The 27,476-nt window shown below is 36.6% G+C and overlaps 2 protein-coding genes across 3 annotated transcripts; both read right to left on the bottom strand.

Annotated features, from left to right (window-relative positions):
* Positions 1-3,040: 3,040 nt before the first annotated feature.
* hoxd3a (homeobox D3a) lies at positions 3,041-20,736 on the bottom strand. 2 transcript variants are annotated; one of them, XM_079881756.1, is made up of 4 exons: positions 20,628-20,736; positions 7,527-7,589; positions 4,701-5,245; positions 3,041-4,549 (listed from the first exon to the last, which is right to left on the bottom strand). In XM_079881756.1, exons 3-4 carry the CDS (start codon positions 5,140-5,142, stop codon positions 3,807-3,809), a joined length of 1,185 nt encoding a protein of 394 aa, XP_079737882.1. In that variant the 5' UTR covers positions 5,143-5,245; positions 7,527-7,589; positions 20,628-20,736; the 3' UTR covers positions 3,041-3,806. The 2 variants fall into 2 exon arrangements, with proteins under 2 accessions (XP_079737882.1, XP_079737883.1); XM_079881757.1 differs by lacking the exon at positions 20,628-20,736 and having other exon boundaries at positions 7,527-7,743.
* Positions 15,016-16,572, bottom strand: hoxd4a (homeobox D4a). The gene is made up of 2 exons (XM_079881810.1): positions 16,048-16,572; positions 15,016-15,666 (listed from the first exon to the last, which is right to left on the bottom strand). The coding sequence occupies exons 1-2, from the start codon at positions 16,499-16,501 to the stop codon at positions 15,365-15,367; spliced, it is 756 nt and encodes a 251-aa protein (XP_079737936.1). The 5' UTR covers positions 16,502-16,572; the 3' UTR covers positions 15,016-15,364.
* Positions 20,737-27,476: the final 6,740 nt, after the last annotated feature.

The following is a 27,476-nucleotide window of genomic DNA, read 5'->3' as shown; positions in this document are numbered from 1 at the left end:
AAATATTGCCTACAACAACGAGGGGAGGGGCCTACCCTTCCTCTGACCAATCGAGAGCGACCCATGTGTCGAGCCTATACTGATATCGTTGGACTATTGTGGGTTTATATAGGCTACCCCTTTATTCCCACCCCCCAACATCTTTGCAAGAAATTATTTGCTTTGCTGGCAAACTGAAATTGTTTTGCAGGATTGTCAGGGGCCTCAGAATCAAAGTCACAGGCCATATTATTCAATTAAAATGCATGAATTAATATACCACACTGAAGTGTATTATAAACTAAATTAATCTAATGTTTGCTATTTTTGTCGTGTATTTCAATATTGTGTGCTTTTGTACGACAATCATAAAAAGTAAAAATAATAAATAAAATAAATGCTTCTCTCATCATTATATCGTGTGATGAATTGAGTGCTTGGTTCTGCGGTTTTTGTCTCTTTTGAGCTGAAGATAGACGCAGCGCATCTGGCTTCTCCCCTCGGAAGACTCGGAACTGCTGTCGAGGAAAATTGTGCACAATCAGTGATTGATGAGCTCAAGCTACCGAATACCCATGACAACTGCAGCACTCAAACTGCGACTTGCACTCTTTTTCTGTAACGTGTTATCGAGCGCCTATTTTAAACCGATACAGAGTGAAATAAAGCGTAATTGATCACATTTGTTTAGAAATAGACGTGGGATCAGTTCATTGCATGCTTCTTTCAAAGCCCATAACTAATTAAATGAGTCACCGCGCGGTTCAGCTTTCTGAGAACTTGCATGTGAGATTCTAGAGGAAATTTAGGCAAAGCGTGGTTTTCTGAATCCACAAGACAAGCACGGGATTAAATCCCAAATTTAACATATAAGACCGCAAATGATGGCTGGTGGTTTAGACCTCGATAGACAATGAACTCTGCCTGCTAGTCAAATTTAATAGGCCTGTTTGTGGGTGTGTTTGTCATTAAACAAGAAGCATCTGGAGCTCTTTGATCTGACTTCCAGTTGATGGTCCAAATGAGCTGAAAACGATCTTGTCCCAATTTCTCTGTAAACAGCATAATATATGGTATATCTATTTATTTTATTTATATTTCTCAAGTTGTACATGTTATCCCTAAATGCAGAAGAGGAAAGATGTAAGGATCTTTTTTATTATAACTTTATTTTTTTTGTTTGTGTGTCAGAACATGTACCTATTTATTCCATGCACCTATTTATTAAAATTCTGCCTATTCACTATTAAAAATAAAGGTTCTTTATTGGCATCAATGGAACCATGAAGAACCTTTAACATCCATGGAATCTTTCCATTGCACATAAGTTTCTTTATAGTGGAAAACGATTCTTTATAGATTTTTGAAATCTTCTTCAAATTAAGAAGAAATTACTCTAAGTTTCTTTGTGGAACCAAAAATGGTTCTTCTATGGAATCACTGAGAAAAAACCCTTTTGGAACCTTTATGTTTAAGAGTGTGTAAGAGTGTAAAAAAAAAAAAAAAAAAAAAAAAAAAACCTAGCAATGCAATAAAAATGTAAAATCCTCAGATACCTGTATAGGCAAAATAGAAATAGAAATACATATAATATATATATTTTTTAAAATCGGATAAAAATTATGATCATCAAAGAAAATATTTGCTTGCTGAAACCTGCATATAGCCACAGGAAACTAATCTAATGTCACATTGTATAATAAGAGACCTTTATTTTCCATTTCAACACATTTTCCTCCTGTGCACCATTGGAAAACTTTGAATCTGTGTTCAGGATACATTTTGGTTCCCATGCAATTTTTTTTTCTTTTTTTTTCCTAGTCGTGAGGATATTTTATTTAGAATCGATATATATATATATATAGGCTATATGTCCTTACCCTCAGTGGTTGAGCCCTTTGCAGCTCAATCTTTCTTTCCAGCTTTGAGTTGTCTCTCATCCATACCAATACCATTGACGCCAGAGTGTGTTGTCACAGTCTCTCTCTCTCTCTCTCTCTCTCTCTCTCTCTCTCTCTCTCTCTCTCAGGACAAAGTTTGGCCTCTTGCAGTTTGAAATGTGTTTCCACAGTTGAGAAAGCAAAAAGCTTTGTTCATAAGGAGCTGGAATCAGTAGCGAGACTGAAAGCGACGAGTTTTTGATTAATGAGCTTTGAAATGCCTCGCTAGGGGAAGCCGGGAAAGAGCCTGTTCTGTTAGAGACGGCTTGCCAGTGCTTACAAAGGCAGTGCCGCTTTAGGCTATTCATTACCACATTATAAGGTGCATTTTAAAATACCTAGACCTATATGTATTAATGCATGCGCAGTGGTTTAGGTTAATGTTATATCAAACTGTTTATAAGACAAAACACTTGCTCTGTATCAGAATTGCCATTGAGATCCCAATCTATTAAAAAACATGATTAGCAATACTTTAATCTTGAAAAATTACTACAACAATAGTGCTCAAGAAAAAAAAATGGCTATATTTTAAATCTAGATTTGCACATCGCACCAGTTTAGCAAAGGACGGCATCATATTTACATTTAGGTATTTAATAAGTAACCAGTGGGGAATTTATCTGTGAAATCTCCCAATTTTCCAAATCAGAAAAAAAACAATCGTTAATCTGTTTCAAATTATAATGGTGATGCACTTTTCTTAATATTGCCAAATTTTAAATAATTGCAATGCCTGGTGAGGTTTGCTATTGTGTTTTGTGGACAGCCGTGACACGGGTGCGCGCACATTCACGCGCATCTGGATGGGGGTGAGAGAGAGAGAGAAGGTGCCTCCTTTGTTTACTATCCTTATGTTTCCAAAATGGCGCCTCCGCCTTGTAATTTGGGCGATATCCAAGTTGTAAATCTTTTCATATCCACACAATAATACGAAGATCTTAATTTCAATTGATCCTAAATCCTAAATATGAAAAGACATGTATGAATATATTGATGTAGCATTTGAAATTGCATTTGTTTAGCTTAAGCACTTTATTTACAAAATGTTTAACACAATAAAATATAACATTTCCATATCGCTACCATTTCATCATTTTATGCATGGACAGTGCAACTTACAAAATAACATTTATAATGGACGTGAGGGTGTGTCGTTACGTGCTGGTGTTTGTTAACCATGGCAATAATGAAAGATTGCCAAATTCCCAATGTAGCCTATAATAATAATAATAATTACAATTTCGAGATTCTTGTTAATTCTTCAGTTTCACAATATTTTATTACTGAATGAAGAAAGAAATACACCAGTCCCACATTGTATCACCTTGTTTTGCACCAGTTCAACGGCTTCTGCTCAAAATAATTTCTACAACTGTTATATAAATAATATACATGAGAAGATAAATAATGTGCATTACAAACGACAAATAATAAATATAATACTCAGTCAATATAAACGCTGGAGGGAAATAATAAATAACGGTATTTGTAATGGAGAAAACAGGAAGAACCCGTGAGAAGAACAAAGACGCAATGGTACTTTTCCTCTACAAATCCCATCTCTATAAAGACGGATGCTTATACTGTCAAATCTACAGAACTTACCTTCAAGTAACACGTTATGGAAATTGCCCTCATTTTGCCAATACGGTTCTTCCAAGAACCAAACAACAAACAACCGCGTGTATCGTCAACAGTCAAGAGAAATGGACCACAGCTATTTTAAAAAATAATTACAATCATAGCAGTAATAGTCATATCAATAATAATAATAATAATAATAATAATAATACAGGATAATACGGTATGTTTCTCTCAGAGTGTAGTTTTATAAATTAGTTTAACTAGTGAGGTAATAAAAGAGCGACTTTGCGCTTGGGATCCTTACAGATGCGTGAGTTTGGGCGCATCGGGCAGCCTTCCCTGAGACGCGTGGTGAGAGCTGAGGTCTGTGTATGTGGGGTGCGGGTCACACGGTCCGTGGTGGTGGTTACCCGGAATCTGAGCGGCACAGCTGTAGTCCACACTAGCGGATGAGGGATGGGGAAGATGACCGAGGTTGAACATGGGGCCCGAAGCTGGCATTGAGTCAACGAAGTTTCCCCCGACGTACACAGGGCTACTTTGTAAATTCGCATTGGCAAAGCTGCCGTTGCCCTGCATGCTGTGGTGCTCGTACTCTGTTCCCGGGTACCTTTTCTGTTGCGGTAAGCAGCCGCCCAATGGCGCCGTGTAGGCTGCCAACCCGTACATGTTCTGTTGCGGTTTGGCGAATGACGGCGGAGACGGCGCGTCGTAGCTTAGGCTGTTTGGAAGCTGACCAGAATATCCAATGTGATTCGAGCCACTTAACGGCGGGCTTCTGTCCGGAGAGTGTCCTAAGGGAGAATGCATTATGCCTTTAGATTTCTGATCTTTTTTGTACTTCATCCGCCTGTTTTGAAACCAGATCTTTATTTGGCGCTCGGTGAGATTGAGCAGATTGGCCATCTCCACTCTTCTGGGACGGCACAGGTAGCGATTGAAATGAAACTCCTTCTCCAGTTCAACTAGTTGGGCGCTGGTGTAGGCAGTGCGCACTCGCTTCGAGGCAGGACCAGGTGGACTCTTGTCATCGCAGGGTTCTCCTGAACACAGAGAGCAGAAGTGTGCAATGGATTAATTGTGTTACATCACTTAAAGACCAAAGAAAGACAAACAAAAAAGAACTAGGTCATAATGATAATAGCTGTCTGCAAGTGTAGTTCTGGGTAGATTTCGGGTTGGCCACACACATACCTGTGGTTGGGCAGTTGGTGCTTTTCTGCTTTGCGTTTTGGCGGGACTCTTTCATCCATGGGAAAATCTGCTTGGTGATGACTGGGGTGGCAGTGCTGGAACCAGTGGAGCTGGGAGATTTCTTTTTTTGTGTAGAGTTGGTGTTTGGACTGGGTGAGCTGGCTGCTAAAGGAGCGGCCTGCTGTTGCTCGCTGATACTCTCTGGCTGGCTGTTGCCCTGGCTGGCACTTGGTCGCATACAACTTCCATTGATGTCTCCATTTTTATGTGCTGGTGGCCGGACTGAAGTGGTTTGAATGGGGCAGATTGGATTTTGATAGTCATTCTCTATGCTGGGGGATGAGAAGCCTTGGTGTGTAGAACCATATGAATAGGAGTCAGATTTAGGGTACGAATATCCTCCGAAAAGTCCAGCATTGTCATAATAAGTGGCTTTCTGCATTGTGAAGGTTCAAACTAAGAGAGCCTGTGAACTCCTGTCCAGTTGCATGGACTTGTCAATCACGTGATTGGAGCTTCCCACAGATTTTCTGTCCTTTGACCTGCTGAGAAAGAAAATGAATCAATTTTAGCAAAAGATTTTGCAATTTCAACTTGAAACAATCGTTGATGTGAGATTCCAAACACTTAAAAACATCCATATTTGCATTTGCAGATTTGCATTAGACCCCACTGCAAATGAAAACAGCCCGTAGCATTTTCACTTTTTAAATATGAGATGGAAATAAATTTCTCCAAACTCTGCAATTTCTGGTGTCAGATGTCAAGCAATATTCCCTATTCCTCATAAATGTGATCGTTTTTTCTTAATGCACTTAATGCAAAAGGCGGCAAGCCATAGTTATGAGGGGATGTATTCATATGTGGCTTCCTTAGCTGGACTATTAAACTTAACATTAGTTTCTTATTGTCATCTTGTGAAAGTGCCTTTAGTCAAATCTTGTTGCTCTACAGAAAAATGGTCTCTGGCCTCTTTGCAAATCAGGTTGGAAAAAGGCCACATTGTACATAGTTTTGCACCATAATTTTTTTCCCTTTTTTTTTTTTTTTTTGTTGAATGTTTTAGAATGTTTAAAACCTAAACACATCACCATTCACCACATCTAAACAGTAATAGACCTCATGTTGTGATCAGCCATTTTTCGCAAGGCCTCTCTCTCTCTCTCTCTCTCTCTCTCTCTCTCTCTCTCTCTCTCTCTCTCTCTCTCTCTCTCTCTCTCTCTCTCTCTCTGTTTTTTTTTTAAATTCTTGACAAGCCAAACCCCTTCATCTTTTCACTTTCAGAAGACGGTTAAAGTTTAACTTATGCTAAAAGTTCCCCATTGAGTGAAACGAGACGGCAGCAGAAGGAGATTCAGCATTTCTCTTCAAACAATATCCCATTCTTTCCCGACTCGTTGCTCAGAACTAGACATTTTGGGGGGTCGTTCAATAGAATAGAACATAAAACATTCTATATTAAATCTATTCGTATATTTTAAAGAAATATCTGTCCTGGAATTGTACATCTTTAACGTAGTTTGAAACCACTTATAGTTTGATCGGTTCACTTTAATAAAGTTAATCGATTGATTTTTGCTAAGTTTGATATAACTGGTCTGTTCCTTGCTCTTGTTTGTGAACATTATACGAAAATACACTCTTCATAAAGAAAATGCATAAAAATCCAAGATATAGATTATAAGAACGCAAATACGAAACATCTAGTCTATTTTGTCATTTCTATAATATCGTAACTGATACATGTAAACAATGTATAATGTTTAGTTTATTATATTAGTTTATTGTAAAGCTTTTGGAACACTCTGCAATACCGCTATTAAATTGCTACTTAATCTGTATCATTATGACATGGTAGCTTCGATGTTAGGCTTGTTTCCCACCGATTGTAAAATCAGGGGCATTACGAAGAATGCGAATGTAGCAAATGTTGTTAGCAAAGTCCTTCCACAAACTGAGAACCCAATGTGCAATACACCACACCAAACAGACTTTCTTTCTTTCTTTCTTTCTTTCTTTCTTTCTTTCTTTCTTTCTTTCTTTCTTTCGAACAAGTGACTGTAGCTCGTGCTCAATACAGTAGTTATTAGACGGCCTGAAGCTCCGCACGATACATATCAATGCACCTGTCATTGTAGAGCCCGACTAAATTTATGAGTGGTCATGCTAGAGCCGTAAATGCCTCACAGAGGGGCGAGAAGAAAAGCACTCCTCAAGAATTGGGACCATCAGAGGGGTAAAACTCTAAGCGTAGGAGGATGGCTGGGGGCAAGAATGTCCCGCTACAAGCAGAGCCCACAGCCCGCCAGTATAAATCCAGCTACTGCACTAATTCACACACTCTTGTCTTCAACCTTCTTTAACTACTTGTAATGGAACACACTTTTGACCAATTGCGCGGATAGCCGTGGATTTTAGTAAAGGATACTCTAAATTAAGAAGACAGTGCAGTTCGGATGGGAATATTTGTTTTGGTTTTTACATGCATGCCTTTTTGTTATGTTTATTTTATTGTTTTTTCTTCTTCTATATCAACGAGATAGCATTGCTATTGCATGTTATAATTTGCTCTAGATGTAAGTGTAAACTTGAAATTGCATGGGACAAACCAAGTAAATAATTGTAAAGTTATATTGTTAATTTGTTGTCTAAGCTCAGAGCGACACAGGAATTTTAATTCAACTCGTATTCTTTTTTCTGGCCCATACGTTTTTATGGGCTGTGTTGCAAGCTATTAATTATAGAATCACAAGACAGTGCACGGCAGGTTATGAGTAATATATTGTTTCATTTCAGTGCAAACTTAAATATATAGACATCTCTTACCGCAGTCTGTGGTTTCCTCTCCCCTCCTTCTCCTCAAGCAATCTTCATAATTTATACGGCGACCTAAAGAATAAAAAATATTTTAATTGTTGTTCTTTTTTTTCCCCTTCATGCTCCCAGTTTAATAAATAAGGGCTGTTTTATATGCGTTATACTGCTGAGTATGTTACGTTTGCAAAATGACATCTATGGTTGAGTCTTTCATTCTGAATGTGAATTCACGGCCATCAGCGATGATACCACAAATTTATAACATTTTACATGATGTCCCATTTATTTAATGAACTAATTTATTTTCCCCCCAGAAGGTTAGACTGGTTTTGAGAGAAGTCAAAGATGTAGCTGCATGAGAGAGAGAGAGAAGAAGAAGAAGAAAAAAAACCGACATAAGCGATTTTACACAAAGAGATGCTGGCCAAAATATTTAGCACTCATAAGCCTTTTGGGTGACCTTTGGCTTCCTCTCCAATAACTCACTGATTAATGAACAACGGACGGAAGGGACTCAAGTCACAATGCAATCCACACCACACAACTTTTTCACCGGTGATTTTAAAACCAAGCGCGAGCCTGAAGACGAGATTTTAATCCTCACCCTACCAGACAGACGACCTGTTCTGTTTCACTCTGAAAATCCTTTCGAAAACATGAGACGAGGACATCACCTTTCAACTAGCCTGTGGGATTAATAATACTAGGCTATTACTATTATTCTTATTTGGCGATGGACCGCAACGTTGGCAAATGTAACTAAAACAAGAGAATGCATGCAGCCTGTATTTTAAACTGGTGTGTCACGTTCAAAGACTTAATAGGATAAATGTAGCGAACAAGTCAGCCGAACAAGGTCTGCCTTTATCAGGCGAGCGTGTTTTCGCCCACGCACTCCCACGGTAAGTTTGGTACTCATAATAGAACAATAGGCGGTAAAAAATAATGGACTCTGGAAGTCGGTCTGTAAATATATACATGTATATATCTGCTACTAATTTGCATGCATCTCTTTGGTAGAAAAGTGTTTTATATGGCAACAATTTTAGGCCATGGTGAATTCTGTAATGGAAGTATAGTGTGCATTAATGTCAGCTTAGTGGGGGGAAAAATCCCGAATCATCTCACAAATCAAGTAGAATAGAAAACCGTTTGTGATTGAGCCTCAAGATATTCCTCAAGTATTGGTAAGATATTGCGAAATGAAGAAGAATGCAAGAATGTTTTGTGAAATGCATATGAAACAAACCCTATTTATAAATAGGCTAATCAAAAGCGCTGGTCTGAAAATCTGTTATTCATTTGTAATCACCATTCCGTAAATAGAGCAAACTTAAAAAAAAAAATCAACTTTACATCTTAATTCATTATTTCATATTAAATGACTTTTTGCTCTTATATTGCATGCGAAATATGGTTTCCATTCAAAATGCATGTAATGTTAGAGTGTTTGAATCCAAATATTTTGGTATAAATTACAATCTAAATCAGAGAGACTGATTTAAATGTATGGAAACATGGATGTTTAAAAGAATACCCTAACCCACATATGTCATGTCTAAAATCGCATTGACTATAACACAAATTAAAGTGATTAACGATCTCACAATGTATGACACAGATGTTTTATGTGCATGGCTAACTCAACTACCAGAATATGTAAAATGAAATAGCAACTCTAAAACTGTATGACTGAAATGACCTTACATGTAAAACCTCAAAAAAATAGACAAGGTTGCGCAAAGCTGAAAAACTAGTCTTGCAGTTTTACCTCTATGTCTTCAAATCGTACTTGCTTAGTTGGTAGGCGATGACATTAATAAAGATCAGCTGCTTTGAATGGAATAAATCATATTTTTACGCCGGCCTAATGTAAACCCACGCTTAAAGGTTACGTTTTGCCGTGCAATTGCTTACCTGTAATGCCAATTTATTATATAGCCGTGCTTCTTAGTCTCAATATCTCTCAGTACAGCTGCTCGGATATATCCTTCACCCTTTGTCTATAGACAGTACTGTCTTAAAACTGATCTCGCGCTTTTCCAGTCATTTCCATATACCAATGCAGACAGTATTCCCGAAAGAATGGGAGCCACTCACTCAGCTACCAATAAAAAGCCAAGGTCTTCTTATTCCAAAACGAAATATTACTAGCAATCAACTTCCCATTGGAAAAAAAAAAAAAAAAAAAATGAAGGTTTTACAGAGGCAGGCTCAGCGAACGAGTCGACATTACTATATTTCGGAAAACTTATCATGACAAATAAAGGCGCTGCCTTAAAATACAAGCATATTTGTTCACGTGATCCGGATCGCAGATTGTCCTGATTGAGACTGCTACTCCAACCAGCTTCACCTCACAAATACATTTAAAAAGCAAGAGCACTAACATTCCCTCCAGCCGCACATCATTGTACAATGATTTTGCACAAGATCTCAGCCACTGTATGGGAGTGTGTCATTATAAGGCAAATGCTATCGCTGTTTATTATAGCCTTGCAACCCAGGCATAATAAAGAATTAAATAAAAACAAACGTTCAAATGAAGCACAAAACATTAGTTTTATCGTTACGTTGTCTTTATTTGAAAGACAAATTATTGGATAATCCGCGCAATCATTATATATTTTTTTCACTCTTTTTCTTTATTTCTTTATTATTATTATTATTATTATTATTATTATTATTATTATTATTATTATTATTATTTAACGCAGTGTTATGGGCCTGTGGATCGGACAATCTTTGAAAGCAGCAACATTATGATTTTTTTCTTTTTCTTTAAGATTATTAAATATGTAGTTGTTACTTTTTGCTCGCTGTTTTGAAAAGAAACCCGGCTTTAAGAAACCTCTGAAATATTGTTTGACTACTATGGTTTAGGCAATGACAGCTATGTATGACCTCGTCAGCCAGAGAGATTCATCAAAATCATCCCAAATTCTATATTGTTCTTCTCAAAAAGCAAGAGTGTGTATTGATCCCCATATGTGAGTATGACGTGTAAAAAGAAGTATTTTAAATGTCTAGATTTTTACTACACTCTTATAAAATAAAGGTTCCAAATGGGTGTTTTAGCATCAATGTCATAGAAGAACATTTCGGTTCCCCAAATAACCTTTTAGTAATAACCGATCGGTTCTTAAAATAAAATACAACTTTTTTCCCCTTAGTGTGAAGAACATTCTAAAAATCTGAAGAACCCCTTTCCACTATAAAGAACCTTGAATGATCCATGAATGTTATGGAGCCGTCGATACCAATAAATAACCTTTATTTTTAAGAGTGTATAACTGTGCATTAAAATACATTTTTGTTTCATTGTGTTTTCTAATCGCCTCTAAAATACATTAAAACTCTCTCACCCTTTAACATAACATAATTTAAGCGGTTAAATGCAAGTCGGTTAGGTTATGTGTAGTCTGAGTCCGAATGCTTGCTTTATGGCTGTGCTGTGTGGATATGTACTGGATGGAAAGATGGAGATGAAACGATTGGGAAGGCGGCCGAGCGCAGGATTGTCCTGAGGAGAGGATGCGAGTCTTCTCCCCTTGCAGCATATGTTCACGGGCTAATAAAAGTGAAAGATTTACAGTCCACGCCCGGCCCCCAACAGCCTCTCACCCTTTCAGGAATTACTGAGCATGATTTACAACGATGCAGATCACCGTCATCTCTCTCCAACAGCTCCAAACACTTTGTGGATAGATCTACGATCACAATGCACCATTACTAAAAACGAGTGGAGTTTTGTCACCAATGAAATTGCAATTGGATGCATGCTTTTTATATATATATATATGATTATTTGCTGTTTTGTTAATGTTTGTCAGGATGCAAAATCCACTTATTCAGGCAATTCTTCACGCCAATAACTATGTGACGATTTCCCAGATAGACTTCTACAATGAATTCAAGCTTGTGTCCTTTTTTATCAAACCAAGTCTACACAAATGCTCACCACTAAATCGGTAAAGAACAGCATCTATGACGGATTATAAATCACAAAAAGGCCTTCGTTAAAGCCCTAAGCTAAACACTCTGGCACTGCACTTCACATTTTTATCGCTACACAGATGCATCAATATAACATTACTTAAGAAAATATTTACTAGCCTGCATTTAATGCTTCAAAAGTAAAAGTGTTGTTACTGAAGAGTTTTTATTTTTTGACTCAGGATTGTGCCCCATGCTGAAGCTATTTATGAAAGAAAAAAAAAAAATCACAATGAGCCTGAAGTTGTTTCAGTCAGTCCGCGAGGAAGACTGAATCAAAGGACACCATTTATCAAAATTCTGACAGATATGTTTATTCGATGTCTTACAGCAAATATTAATCTTAAATGTTTACCTACCGATCTTCCATTGGCTGAAAAGCTGTACGAATGTGCAGGTTGCGGTGGTGTGAGATACAGGACCGTTTGGATATTATTTTCTTGGATCTCTTCAGTTTTCAAGTCTGATAGAGTCCTCGCGATTAATGACGACGCCGTGTTTCTAGGGGACGTGCTGCATTAATTATTTAGACAATCACGTGGTCAAACAAAAAAGATACAGAACGGAACCATAGACCGAATTCTATCTTGGGATGTCGACAGCGCAGGTTGATTTATCTTAACGGTTTGTCTCGATGGGCGAAGACATTTTCACCGAACAGCTGGAAATCAAAAATGGCCGTTTGAGTTCGCATTGTGCGAGCGGCGGTATAGTCGGTGCAGAGTCATTGCAAATGGACCCGCGTATGGCTCCCATTTATTCTGTTCAGACATCCAGGTCAATACTCAGAATGCCTTGCGTACTGAAAGACAATGGAGAGATCCCCTGAGTTTTCACAAGGGTTCAAAGGCTTTTTAAACAAATTATATAATATGTATGTATGTATGTATGTATGACACATCTAACATGATTGTTTGTTAATGTTTTGGCTATTCAAGCTGCAATAAACTTTACATTTTGTCCTGGATGTGTGTTGGTGGTATTATAATCTCTCTCTCTCTCTCTCTCTCTCTCTCTCTCTCTCTCTCTCTCTCTCTCTGATTCAAGTGTCTTTTCATTGACAATGCATTGGTAATTTATTACACACACACACACACACACACACACACACACACACACACTCACACACTCACACACACACACACACACACACACACATTTACTCACATTAAATGTGAACCTCAATAAAAAAATTAAAAAAAAAGTTTATAAAATAATAGCAAATATTCTCTCTTGCGAGTGCAACCTTTCTGCACCACACACACACACACACACACACACACACACACACACACACAAACACGTTTCCATGTTTTATAGGGGGCCTTTCCATACAAACCGTATATTCTGTCCCTAACCCTACCCCTAAACCTACCTGTCACACAAAACTTTCTGCATTTTTACATTTTCACACAGTATGATTTATAATCTGATTCCTTATGGGGACCAAAAATGTCCCCACAAGGTCAAAATGAATGGTATTACTATCTTTGTGGGACATTTGGTACCCACAACATAGGGTATACCAGGCAACACACACACACACACACACACACACACACACACACACACACACACACACACACACACACACTAAAATATCAAAATGGGAACATAGACTTCTTTTATTTATTTTTACATACAACTAAGTTTTAAATACTATAGCCTAATCATAACCCACGAGCTTCATTTATTTTACTATTTTACTGTTTCAAATGAGGACATCCCCAAAAGGAGGCTTTGGGAGATTTTGTCAGGTTTAGCTCACTTCTACAAATGTATCCTCAAATATATAGATACACGACAGTAGCTAAAACGCAAGCACACACAATTTCGGTGCTGATGGACAACGCTGAGAACAAAAAAGAAATTTGATTAATATTTAAAAGATAGAACTTTTAACTGCTGTTATGTAAAAACAACCATAGTAGCCTATTGCTTGCTCATAATTCTCTCTATAAAGAGCAGAGGAACCTCTATGCCTACATGAACGGTTTATCAATAAAGCTTTGACATGATATATTTCGCTTAATGAAGCAAAACATATGGTGGTTTATTTACGATTCGTAGTTTTACCATGATCGCAATCAATGTAACATTGTTAGGTGCAGCATAGCCCTTTTTTAATGTGTAGGATGATGCAGAATCTGATAACAAATTCGAAAAAGTTACACGCGGTGTGGCAAATAATCACCGTTTAAAAAGCAAATGTTACTACAGAACACACACTTTTTTTTTTTTTTTTTTTTTTTTTTTTTGGTGCATCTGTGTGCAGAAAGCGTCTGAGAGAAGCGGCTGAAGGTCCATCAGGTCACGGGTGTAGAGGTCAGTGCTCGCGGCTCAAAAGCGTCTAATGCAACAGAAACTCTGTCCTCTGGATGAACCTGCCCGCAAGGCTTTTGTTGAACTTCTGTAAAAATACCTTTTCATTCTCACAACGTGAAGGCTTCAGTGTGAAGACTCCTTCGCAATGTATGTATGGCTCATGTTTTTGTTTAAGGAGACAAAGACACCACAAAGATAGCAGAGCGTCTGAGTTTAATCACTGTTGGAAAGCCATTTCCAGATTCGACACCAATCCCTTTTAAAAAAAATAAAAATAACAGTGTGTATGAAAGTGCTTGATAAAACGTGTTTGTCCTATCTCGTGAGTTTCTAGATTCAACACAATACGACGCAGTTTGAGTGAAACCTCTCTGCATAATATTTATTTAATTACTGCAAAATATGCCTGTAGAAAATATGCACAATATACAGAAATATATACACATATATAAGAACTTAAAAACTGAATTCGATAGCTAATTATGGAACGGATAAGTACGTTCTCATAGAACATAAAGCTTTTAACATTATATTTAATAAATAGAAAGTTCAAACATCTTGAGGGCTAAACGTGTCTAAAATGGAAAATAAAAAAGCGGCTTTTCAAGACTTTCAGGTAATATTCGGAAGACAGATAGGCTATACTGTTCTTTAATGTTTACAAAGATGTCGGGCGGGATTTATAGTGAAGTAAGGCATGGGATATTCGTTTTTTTCTGGATTAAATATGTCATTTTAAAAAGCTGCAATAAACAATTGTAAAACACCTATAACGAAATTCTTAAAAATCACGAACAAGTTAAAAATTACTTGACTGAAATAGTCTTTTAGAAAGTAAACCTTTAAAAAGGCGCGCACAGTTCACGCGAGGTTCAGAATGAAATTTATTCAGTTCTTCAGTCTACAAATAAATAATTTCTCAGGCAACGATTTTTTTCGTATTATTAACTAATTTTATTTAGTTTTTATTACTTGCACCCAGTTGACTCAAGTACCAAAAAAAAAAAAAAAAAAAAAAAAAAAAAATCATAATTTATTATTCGCTGGACATTTCCTTGCTTGAGTTCTGTTTAATGATTAAGTTAAGATAAATTGACGCACCATAGGCGTAAACTTGCCACAATGAGTTTAAAAAGAGGAAAGGGGTGATTAAAATACAGAGTTTTTTTTTTTTTTTAAATTGTGAATAGTGTCACTAAAAAGATCCATGCTCTTCGAAAATTTTGGCAAGTTTGTGTAAAATAGCGTGAGCTTTCTGACGTTTTACTGTACCTCGTTGTGGCATGTGAACCTCATATCCTCATATCCTCTTTGCTTCAGTTACAAACGGTTACAATACTGGAAATTGAAATATTTTACGCATAGCAGTTTTCACGCTGCATTTAGTCGTAGTGTGTGCTTCTTCTCAGTTTTTGGCACTTGTACCCAACATGTCATGATTTGCTACCATGCAATGTCAAATAAAGCATTGTCTATTACATACAGTTCATCTGTACATCTGGAGGGAGGGAGAAAGAGATATCCACTTATAAAGTTGTGATCTCTGTCTGGTTGTCCTTCTGAGCGTGTTGTGCATGCTGATTCCCAACTGACGCCGATCTTCCTTTCGTGTTAGGGAGTTTGTGGTCCTTTTTCCATTTCATTCTTCTGTTCTGAAACCAGATTTTAATCTGTCGTTCAGAGAGACAGAGGGTGTGCGCGATCTCTATGCGACGCCGTCTTGTTAGATACCTGTTAAAATGAAACTCCTTCTCTAGTTCGAGAACTTGCTGTCTTGTGTAGGCTGTCCGAGAACGTTTGGGTTCAGGTCCTGTGTAATCCGGGTTGACTGAGAAAGACAAAAACACACTTCTGTTAGAAAAAAAGAACCCAACTATCAACAAAAAAATCGCTCATTTGAACTTTTGCAAAATAAAAACAAATGCCCGCTCTTTTGAATTTGATCGAACAAATACTCAGAACTCGTCTAATTTTAGTTTAGGAGAATTAATCAAAGTTTATCATTACTAAATGATTCAGTTCAAAGCTTTGGGCCAAGTGGACTGCAGTAGTGGCCAGCACAGCTAGCGGCCTATTTCCTAAGCAATAAAAATTTATGGCTGGTGTAATTGGCGGCCCCTTCAGAGGAACCCATAAATATTTCACTGAATGGTTTTAACTGTGGCTAAAACAGCAGAACAGGACTGGCCTACAAGAGAGTGAATCTTACCCGTAGTAACGTGTACTTTCTTCATCCATGGGTAAACTACAGCAGGCTGCTTGGCTGGTATCCCGTTCTGGCTCTTTGTGTTTTGCGGATGTCCGGATATTTGGACCGCGGGACACTGCTCAGTCTGTGCGGGGAAAGGGCTGTGTTGGCCGGCTTGATCCTGCGCTTGACCCCGCGGCTGAACCGATGAGCCCTGGACAGTGTTGCAACTGTAAGGCTGCTCAGAGTAGTTTGACCGTGAATAGAGTCCGGGATGCTGGAAACCAGTGTCCTGCGACGGACTGTAGTAGCCCGGGCTCTCTTCAGGTATATAGCTGGTCTGAGAATATTCCTCACAAGGAGGAAATTTTGGATCCACATACTTGGAGTTCACCATGTACGAACTCATGGCCATTAATTTCTGAAGGTAGGAAATACTAATTTTTCTCGAGTTGTCTTTTTTTCCTCCCTCCATAAAGCCCTCCTACTTGCTGTCAACTGAATAAAGTTAGGCTACCATGTGACCAGCTTGGCCAATCGAGGTGGAGGGACTTCATCAACACAGAAGAAGCTGTGCACACCTAGTAGTGAATTTCACAAACTTCACATTATCTCTCAATTAGGATGGTGATAATATAATATAAAATTTAGTTGATTAAATACCCGGTCTGTGTAAGAAGAAGAAAAAAAATCTGTTTTGAGACCATGTGGGCATGTACATCATCACATGGGAGGATCCCACACTCTTACAAATAAAGGTTCTTTATTGACATCGATGGTTCCATGAAGAACCTTCAGCATCCATAGAATCTTTACATTCCACAAACGGTTCTTAATAGTGGGAAAAGATTACACTGTTCTTCTAAGATCTTTACACTATTAGAATGATCTTCACACTAAGAAAAAAAAATATTTTAAGAACTGTTCACTGAAAGGTTCTTCTATAAGTGCAAAAAAAATTATATAAATATAAAAGCATGTATTTGCATCACATATATGTGCATGAAGCCCAATTGGTAAATTAATATTCAACTAAGCTAAATCAAACTCGACCCAAGTGGTAAAAAACAAAACAAGACAAAAGATAAAAAACGGTCCAAGGCACAAAAAGAGTCACATAAAGCCAGCAGACAATTGCTGGAGAGCGTCTTTGTCATGTAGAGGTCACTCAGAAGTTACTGGAGTCTCATCATTCCAGTGCTTCTCATCCTTTCAGCTCGCTGTATAGCGCACCCTGGTTCGCCATCAATGCGCGTGCCAATCAATAATCAAACACCACAGAACAGACAATAACCGCTTGCCAGTTCTTAAGGTAAGACCAGGGGCACAGTACATGGGTGTGCAAAGTTTGTTAACATCCATACAAAATATTGCTAATATTATTTAGTGCTCTCTGTCTTATAAGAGGGGCGATTTTATTGCACAAAATTTCAATAAAAGTATTCGGCAGCACTATTTTACAGTGTTCCTGTTACACATTTTGCATGTAGTTACTATAGTAATTACAGTCAATTATGCATAGGTACGTGCAACTAACCCTAAATCAAATCTTAAACCTAACCCTAATTATATATTAAGTGCACGTTAATCACTATTAGGCTACTAGTACTAGTACACTGTATAATTACTGTATAAAACACTGTAATAAGGACACCTTAAAATAAAGTGTAACCAAATATTCTATTCTATTCATATGTACACATTTAGTAAGATTCAAGCGCTGTATAAATGGTTAAAGAGACTTGTTTCAGTAAGAACGGGTAGAAGCGCAGTACACATGATCAAAGCTTTCATGAGTTCAACCACATAATCATATTATGTAATTATATGCGTCTCATTTGATGTTCTTCGTTGTACGAAAGTGGTTCTTCGCTGCCAGCTGCCATTTTCCAAAGCACATTGCATTGGCGATATTGCCCGTACATTAGATGGCAAAAGCATTCAGTGGTTGAACACTCAAATAAGACGAAGTTTTATTCGAAGTTCTTGCATCGACCATATACTCCCCTAGAACCGAATCTGTGACTGTCATTCTTTCACACAAATTCGGTTCTACAGGGTATATATAGACAACGACATGTATTCGCTCAACAAACAAAATGTCTTAGAAAAAATATTCTAACTCAAACATCAAGTGTTGCGAGTGTTTCTTCAAGATTTGCCTTGATTAAAAAAATAAAAAAAATAAAAAATAAAAAAAAAGAAAGAAAGAAAGTTCCGTACTTTTTCAATACTCTTTTATTAATGTTTAACAGGGAGCATAAATCTTAAGATAGAGGCCCGCAGCTCCATTTTCAGACCTCGCGTGCGTTCATATTTTTAAAGTGAACTAATCTAACTAATTCAATTACTAATTATTTCATTCTGTATCTCTAACAACACCCTATACAATTGAACGGAATACTCCTCCAGATCCAGGTACGGGATTGAGGGCTTTAGTGCCAGATGCTGTCATTGATCAGGTATAGCCTTAAATCTGTGTGCTGCACGTGAAGAAGCATATAAAGGAAGGCTAAAGGTCGAAAGGTCAAGCAGAATCATTTACAACACACATCAAAAAGTTTCATTATTTTTGGTAAGACGACAGCGGTAGCGGAAAAAGAAGAAAAGTTCATGGATAATACATGACCTTCTCAGATAAGCAGCTCCTGTGGTCATTCCCACCCGGTCACCAGAGCCAACATATAATAAACCTAGGATCCGTTCAAAAATTAAGAATCAAGAACGCTCAACATTTTCCCGCTTAGGAATTGAATAATTATCCATTTTTATTGTTACTTCTAAATTTAACAGCGACGTTAACTTCAAGTTCTTTTCATATTTACCATGATTTCCTTAAAACAAGCAGATTAAAAGTCTTATGAATTTGCATCGATTTATTTGATTAGCTGTCTGTTCATTTTGATATAATATTTTGGATTGTGATTTTAGAACTTAGAGATGATTATAGCATTTTAGAACAAAATAATAGGCTAGTGCTTTAAAAGAGATGAAATTCTTTCTACCTTTTAGCTGGCAATTCATGCGTGATATTAGCTATTTAATATATTAATTAATTTCTGTATGTATTTATATTTACCAAGCATAAAGACAATGTGCGTTTTAATACGTGTTTTTTATGTAGGCTATGTTTGTTAGACAGCGTGACCCGTGTTTCACCTTGCTTTGCGACTCGTTCAGGCGGGTCAAAGCCGAGTTACTGATGCACAACTGAGTCACATCTGATTTTAAATGAAAATATCTCCATTTGTATATATATCTATATATATAATTCGCATGCATTCACATAGGGGTTTCCATGATATAAACCGTTTTAAATAATTACTTCCCCCATGCGACGTTAAACAAGTTGAAGGTTTATTTTTGTAAGCAGATGTGTGGATTGAGACGGTCTTTCTCTATTAAAAGACATTTTTGCAATGAGTGAATTATTTAATTATAATAATAATAATAATAATAATTTCAACTCACACGGGAATTAGCCACAGTTTCGCTATCAACGAACGAAATATGTAATTTCAAACCTTTTAATACAAAATATCTTGATTATTGGTCATAGAATACATAGGCTTATATTTTGAACTTCATTAGACTGAAGTTTGATTTAAAATTATTTAATATCATTTCGTTGTTTCACTGACATTGTATGGTTGGAAAGCAGTGAAGAAATTATGTATTTTATATTTTCTAACATTCACATTAAATTGCGCATCTCTGCAATTCTGAATTCAGATAATTTAATTAAACAGGACTTTCGATCTTTTTTTTTTCTGACCAGCCACTGTATCAGAGATGAAAATTAATGTAAAGTATAAATGGTAGGGTCAAAATGAGAGTTTCTTTGCTTGGGGGCGCTAGAGAGCTTGTCAATAAAACCCAGAAACCCTGCTTATTATAGAGTTCACTTACAAGTCACGAAAGCGCGTGCATCGAATAATTGATCTCTATTAAAATGAATGGTACACTGTCTAATAACAACAGACGGAGATACATAACAGGTGGAAATTTGTAAAAAAAATTATTTCCAATTCAAAGCAAAAATAAATAAATAAATAAAAAAATAAAAAAAAAATAAAAAAAAATAGTTTCGACATAAATATGTTGTAATCAAAAGACAACTCTCAATTTAGACCAATGTATACTCCACACATGGAAGAAAATCACATTTAATAAGCAGTTTATTTTACTTTCTCCTTATTAACAAATAATGAAAAAGTAAAGCAATTCATAAAAAAATGCTGATGCCTTCGTATCAAAAATGTAAATAAATAACAATAATAGTAGTAGTAATAGTAGTAGTAGTAATACTTCTACTAATAATAATTCAATTCATACAAGCCAAGCCCTGAAAAGTAATCTTTTATAACGTGGCGCCACATTTGCACCAAAGCCGGACTACTGCATAACATTTACGTCACCTTCATCACAACCTATTTTTTCTCTAGTTATCCAACCAACCCAAAACTGTGCACAACAACACAAGAGGGGTTCACATAAACAGATCAGAGCAGGTTTGGTCGATATGAGACTACAGTAAACATCATGGCACAATCCAACACGCGCAAGTTCAGCGACGCGTACACTGAAGAACACAAGCTTACCTCGAGAAGCAGGCGCGTCGCGTAAAGCGCATATATCCATGATCAGAACTCGCGTGGAGACTCTTTCCTCTGCAGCGACACTGGGATCTTTTCCAAACCGTCTGAGCGACCTTTCTAATATACAATGTGAATTATATTTTGGCTTGTCAACTCCCTGGCCATAAAACAAAGTTTAATGGTATCACGTGCTTCCCCACAGCCATTCATGACAGCGCGCGGGTGCCATAAATAATCCTGAAAGTTGCACTTATTCAATAATGGCGATTACTCTGATCTCAGGAGGAAATAAAGACACGGGGTTCAATTCACATTCACTGCACTCACAGGGAAAAACACACAGAGTTTATTTCTCGTAGTATGCTAAAGTAATGTCTGCTGTATGCTTTTTGTAGTATTTATAGAATAATAGAGTTATTTGGTGTAGCGCATTCTTGTGTTACTTCAGTTTGCTCGTTATTTTGCCAGAGTTCAGGACAAATGAGGTGTTTGTGAAATCTCTGACGTGTGAACTAATGGAAATATTTTTCTGACTGTAGATTTTTGAGAGGAAATAAAATAGCGCCATATGGCGGGTTGTCGATTTCTGTGAAGTCACAAATGGCCATTGGGAAAGTTTCAGCAAATAATATTATAACATTTACTGAGAAATGTTCTCACCTCTGTTTTTTTTTTTTTTTTTTTTACGGGATTAAACATTCAATTCGATATTCACCTTAATACATTACATTTTAGTCAATTAACAGTTAAATACATTTAATATGTTATTTAAGTGCATGAAATGTACAGGCATTCACTGTGAGTGTTTCGGGACTTCAAACTCTATGTCTACGATCACAAATATTTTATAATGATATTTTGATCGTCATATGATCTATTAAAACGTAAAACAACGTAATGTCAACACTGCAATGCGTGCATGTGAAAATGATTAAATTATAATCAATAATTGAATACAATATTTATAATATAAATATAATAATTCCAACTGTACTCACACAGTTCCTTTTTATTTCGTTCTAAAAAAAACATTTCTATCAGTTAATAAAGGAACTGTGTGACTTGTGTCACATGACTGCGACAACCAATCACAGTCACAGGAAATGAGCTCAAGGACAAAGATGCAGATAGCGGACAAGCAAGTGCCCGAGTGTTAGACAACAGCGCCGCCTGCCGACCGAAGAAGACACTGCATAGGTGTTCGGGCTTTCTTTTTTTCTTTCTTTTTGCACAACTGCTCATACAGAAATAGAGAACTGAACAACTATTAGAAGTTTTTTTTTTCTTTTTTTTTCTTCTTTTTTTTTTTTTAGATATAGACCATACTTTATATAACAAACACATCAGTGTTCAAATAATGCATGAATAAATAATACAATTTATATTACTGCCATATTTTACAGAGCATTTTTATTATTTATTATTTAATATTTAATATTTAGACAATAGGTATGTTTAATATAATGTGATTTGGGTTTTAATCCTAACTCTAACACTTTAAATGTTGTGGTTTTATAAAAGCTAAATTAGCGAGAATCTCCTAGTTTAAGAGCAATGCAGATCTCGTGGTTATAAATTCATGGATAATTCTAGACTATATAAATTGCATTTTGGACTGCATTTCAAGTTTGTATTGCAGTATATAGGCCTAGATATATTGTTCAGAAGTAAGTGAACTGAATGTGAAGCTCGTTGCATGAACTCGTTCAGGCTCCTCTAACGCTATCTGTTTTGCCGCATTGCAGTGAGGTTGTAAATACCTCTGCCTGTCAGCTGACTGTGAAATACTGTCTTTGTCCCGCACAGCCTGTCTCTCCCTTCCCAAAAAACTGCGCCATTCTCACCATTAAGGGAGGCATACATTAAAACGCACAACTCCACCGTCCGCCACAGGTTTCCAAACGTTCAAAATCATTATTTTATATTTGGATCTTTATTTTCTTGCACAGATTAATTATATATAAAATAATGACGAATGAATATATAAGAATCATTATTTGTATGCACAAATTAATTGTAGGTAAAATAATAACGTCTGAATATGTATTAAGAATGGCTGTGGATCATTATTTTTATGCACAGATTAAATATTTCCTATATTGATAGGCTATATTTAATCTGTGCATTAAAATACTGATTCACAGCCATTCTACTCAGACTTCATTATTTGATATATAATTAATATGTGGATAAATGTGACACTGGCGAAATAGCCTAAGTTAATAGCCTTAATTTAAATTAAAAATCACAAAAAGGGTCTGTCATAAAATGTATGTTAACTACTTGTAAATCCACGAATCTGCTTGCAATAATCATACACGTAACTGCTGAACAGTCATCATTTGAAGGTTTGCATTACTTTTTTATTTCCGTAAAATAATTTTTTCATAATTATGTTTTTTTTTTTTTTTTTTTTTTTTTTAAAGATTTGCTGCTGGCTCATTTGAACGACAACAATACTTTAACTATTGCTGATAATAATGCTAATAATATCAGTTATTGGGAAGTATTTATTCGTAAAGGTTCATGTTTTCAACATTCAGATCAAATCAAACATGAGTAAAATCACATTTTAAGATCTAGTAAAGAAAGGCCATCAGCATTTAAAGAACACAATAAAAACAGCACTCTTCTAGCTTTAAGTGCAATCCAAAATTAACTAATTGAGTTATCTGCAAAAAAAATACTGCAAAAACAGTAAGATTGTTTTTAATAAGATTGCTAATGCTGCCGTCACAATCTGAAATTATAATAGCAAACCAGAAACCTGTATCTTCTGACTGACACGATAGCATGTTCAATCTTATGAAATATAAACTTACCCAACAAAGCCCTATAATCCATGTTTTCCTCCTGCGCTGCTGCTGAATATTGCGAAGCTGGTTTGAGATCAGTCGTCCAGTGCTGTATTGTTGCACTGTTTAGAAATGCAACTCTTGTAGCACCCGTCTAGCTTCTGATCTGACAACAGCCTACGCAATCGGCCTCGAGTTTGTCTTCTCGATCTCTAACACAGATAGACATGCACGGCAAAAAAAAAAAAAAAAAAAAGAGAGAGAGAGAGAAATTATATGATAACACTCTGTATTTTGGATTTGTAGCGTTTAAGCCACAGAATGCAGTGGGAAAATCGCTTGGGAAATCAGGAAAAGGGGTCACGGAGACGTTTGCGTCCTGCACATGACCAGTGGCATCCAATGACCGTCGAAACAGGCTCATAAAAAGATCTATTGCAAAGCTGTAAATTGTCTTCTAACAAAAAAGGAATCTGGGCTGCCGCAAAGCCTATAGTTTTTTGCACATAATGACTGAGCCAGCTGCACTTCCTCAGCAAAGAAAATACAGTCACAGACATCTGTGTGTGTGTGTGTGTGTGTGTGTGTGTGTGTGTGTGTGAGAGAGAGAGAGAGAGAGAGAGAGAGAGAGAGAGAGAGAGAGAGAGAGAGAGGTAGAGAGAGAGAGTGAGAGAGAGAAACAGAGAAATTACAAAAACACTAAAACATTCTTAATACGCTGTTTCGAATAAGTAAAATAATTCAAATTCATTTTAATTTAATTTAAGCCTAGCTAAAAACTGAAACTGACCTAATTAGCTACAAAAACATGTTTCCCAAGTAAAACAAGAACCGTCGAACAATAAAAATTTATGACAATTATACGTGCTAGTCTAACTCAAGTCTAAGTAAATGCTCACAATATATTTTATTGAATACGTAATGCATTTCGAATCGATAGGAAACAAAATAGCCTATATATGAAATGCCTTATTATGTATAGATAGATAGATAGATAGATAGATGATAGATAGATAGATAGATAGATAGATAGATAGATAGATAGATAGATAGATAGATAGATAGATAGATAGATAGATAGATAGATAGATAGATAGATAGATAGATAGATAGATAGATATTAAAATAGAATAATAGCCTAGTAATTGTTCATTAACCTATACATTTTATAAACAGCAATAATGCACAGCTCTGAATATGATTCTCACAATCTGCTTTGAGCAAAACGATCTACGAAAATTCGAAAATTTAAACACATTTGCCACTTTTTGTCTCTGGGTCAAAACGAATAGCCTACTCTAAGCAATTCAGTGGACGGAGTTTTACAAAAGACAACAGATTACCTAGCGATTTTATATGTTATGACTAGGCTATGTTTTTTTTTTATTAGCCTTTTTTTTTTTTTTTACCGCAAATAGGCTATAGGCCTAATGAAAAATACTAATAAATCACTTTACTCGTGGCTGATAATGCGAAATCAAATAACACTCTCAAAAAATAGTAGGATAGGTTATACATTAATTATTGTCTGGTATTTTTCTTATTGACCTTATTTGTACACATCAGTTAAAAGCTGCATTTTTTTAACGCGTGAGATGCCATTTGTCACTGCAGGCAATTTAATGCAAAAATAGCATGCCTGCATAAATAGGCTACATGCTTCTGAACATGCTTTCTATAGATGGACAGATATATCTCTTTCATAAATGTATCATTTTAATTCAAGTTTGCATAGAATAGCTATAATGGGGAGGTATGGAGAGGTGGTGGTAGGGGTCTTAAAAGGGAACGCCTTTATAATCAAAGTAATCTGAAAACCGATTTTACGGCAGACAACCTTGAAGTTTCATCCAAGGGAACATCTGAGAGACGGGGGCGAGCGCTGATTTAGGTATACTGGTTCCGAGCCAGTATCACAACTGGACGATTTACAGGCTCGGTATTGTAGCGACCCGGTCGGCCTCGCAGTGTCGTAAAGACCCGCTGTCTGTGAAAGTTATCGTGTGCGTAAAATAAAGAGATGTCGCAGTGACACGTAATTCCAGCAGGATTCGCCTGATAACTGGCGCTCTGTGTCTGGACAGATTTCCCTAACAGATGAAATTATTGCATCAGTGCAAATACGCCATCGCATGCCTACCGTTCAGCATCTTGTGGAAATGTTGATCCGCAGGAGAAAATACATCGCCCACTGTTCTGTGAAGGGTCGACAAAGTGAGAACTGATGGTGTCAGATCGTTAGCCTACTTATTAATGCCACTGGAATCATATATGATTGAGAGCTGCTGTTATTGAATAGTCTGTTTGGTGAACAGGCCCAGAGCCAAATCCATCGGTCAGGGTTTCTCCTGCATGACCCTAAACACGCTTGCTTTAGCTCACATGAGAGACAGGGAGGGAGAGGAAGGAGAGGGAAATTAGATTAACTGTAGCCTGTGTTTTTCTCTTTTTCCGTTTGGGGTTTGCGAAAGTCTTGCTCGGCGTAGGCTGTGTTTACATTACATTTGCATTTATTAATTTATAAGCTACTACTGCTACTGCTGCTGCTACTACTACTACTACTACTACTAATAATAATAATAATAATAATAATAATAATAATAATTAATAAGAAGGTTGCACTATTTTCTTGAAACATGAAGTACCGACAGGCTTTTATATAGAAAACAATCTCCCAATAATTCAGCATGTAGATATTTCAGATATAACAATAAATCAACACATATTTAAAACTACATTAAGTTTTTAGTTGTTTTGTAACAGATGCATGAATAGCTTATATATAGGCCTATTATACGCTATAACAACAACAAAAACAAGTATATTAACTGTAAATATATGTAGGAGTGTTAATGTGTGTCGTGCGTGCGTGCTTAAAACAAATAAAACGGCTTTGTTATATTTATATATTTTGCTGTATGTTGTGTTGAGTAAAGCTTCCATTTTTACTTTTAATTTCTAAATGGCCTGGACTGTTCTTCCTGATGATTCAGTTTGTATTGGATACCTTCATTCGAAAGGAAAGAAACATTATGTCAAAGAGAAAGTACAGAGAAATAACCTAGAAAACTCGCTTAACATTTAAACACTTTTAGCTCAATCGTTATGGGTCATTATTAATATACTAGGCCTTTTCATAGGTTTAAAGTTTTATCCGTTTAGCCAAAACTGAGCTGAAATATATTTGCCCACACAGTGCTCCATGCTGGGATACATGGAGCGGTCCAAATTTCTTTGTTCCTGTCCTTTTCTCATCCCTACATCTATTCAGAACAGACCCTGCAAAGTGCAATAGATGCACCTTTATGCATAAACTGGGAGGACTGAGGGCATATGTTTGACCCGAAATATTAACTTTCCGGAAGCAAATTAATTTAGATACTTGAATTATCGTGTTTTAATAATAAGATCCTGTTAGTAAGTGTGCACGGGCACATACAGTCCTTTATTTTCACAGAACAACTATGCCCTCTAGTGGCAATAATGTGCACCCCTGATTAATTTTGCATTCTTTGAAATAGCGGGATGCATTCACGTTTCCTTTTTCTATTCGCATTTCAAGGCATGTCTATACACTTTGAAGCCTATCTGTTAATAATCTAAAATAAGTGTTGCAACGAATGTATGACTGAAATTAATTACGTTGATAATCCCTGCTGCATTTTGTTGTAACATCAAAAACTATTATCAGCTTTAAGGTTTGTGGAAACATTAGGAGTGGAAATGCATTTCGAGAATAAACGTGACTTTCAGTGTAGGCCTACTGGGGGGTCGATGCCGCTTTAGTCTCACAATCAATACATCGACCAGACGCCCCGCAAAAAGTGTCTGCGTTTTTGTGTGCAAGTACAGATACAAAGAAACAGTGAGGCTAGTTTCAAAGAGAAGAGCAATAACAGTCCTATACCATAAACTCATTTAGACCAGACGTCTAGCTCTTCTATGGCTTTATTGGACCCAATTTCTCCCTGCTCTAAAGCAATTCTTGGTACAGGTTTGACGATAAATTGGGGTTCCTTGCAACACCTTTTCCTAATCATAAACCTTTTTTTCTGCA

The sequence above is a fragment of the Squalius cephalus genome (assembly GCF_949319135.1).
Source record: "Squalius cephalus genome assembly, chromosome: 9".
NCBI lineage: Eukaryota > Metazoa > Chordata > Actinopteri > Cypriniformes > Leuciscidae > Squalius > Squalius cephalus.
This window is presented reverse-complemented; position numbering and strand designations above follow the sequence as displayed.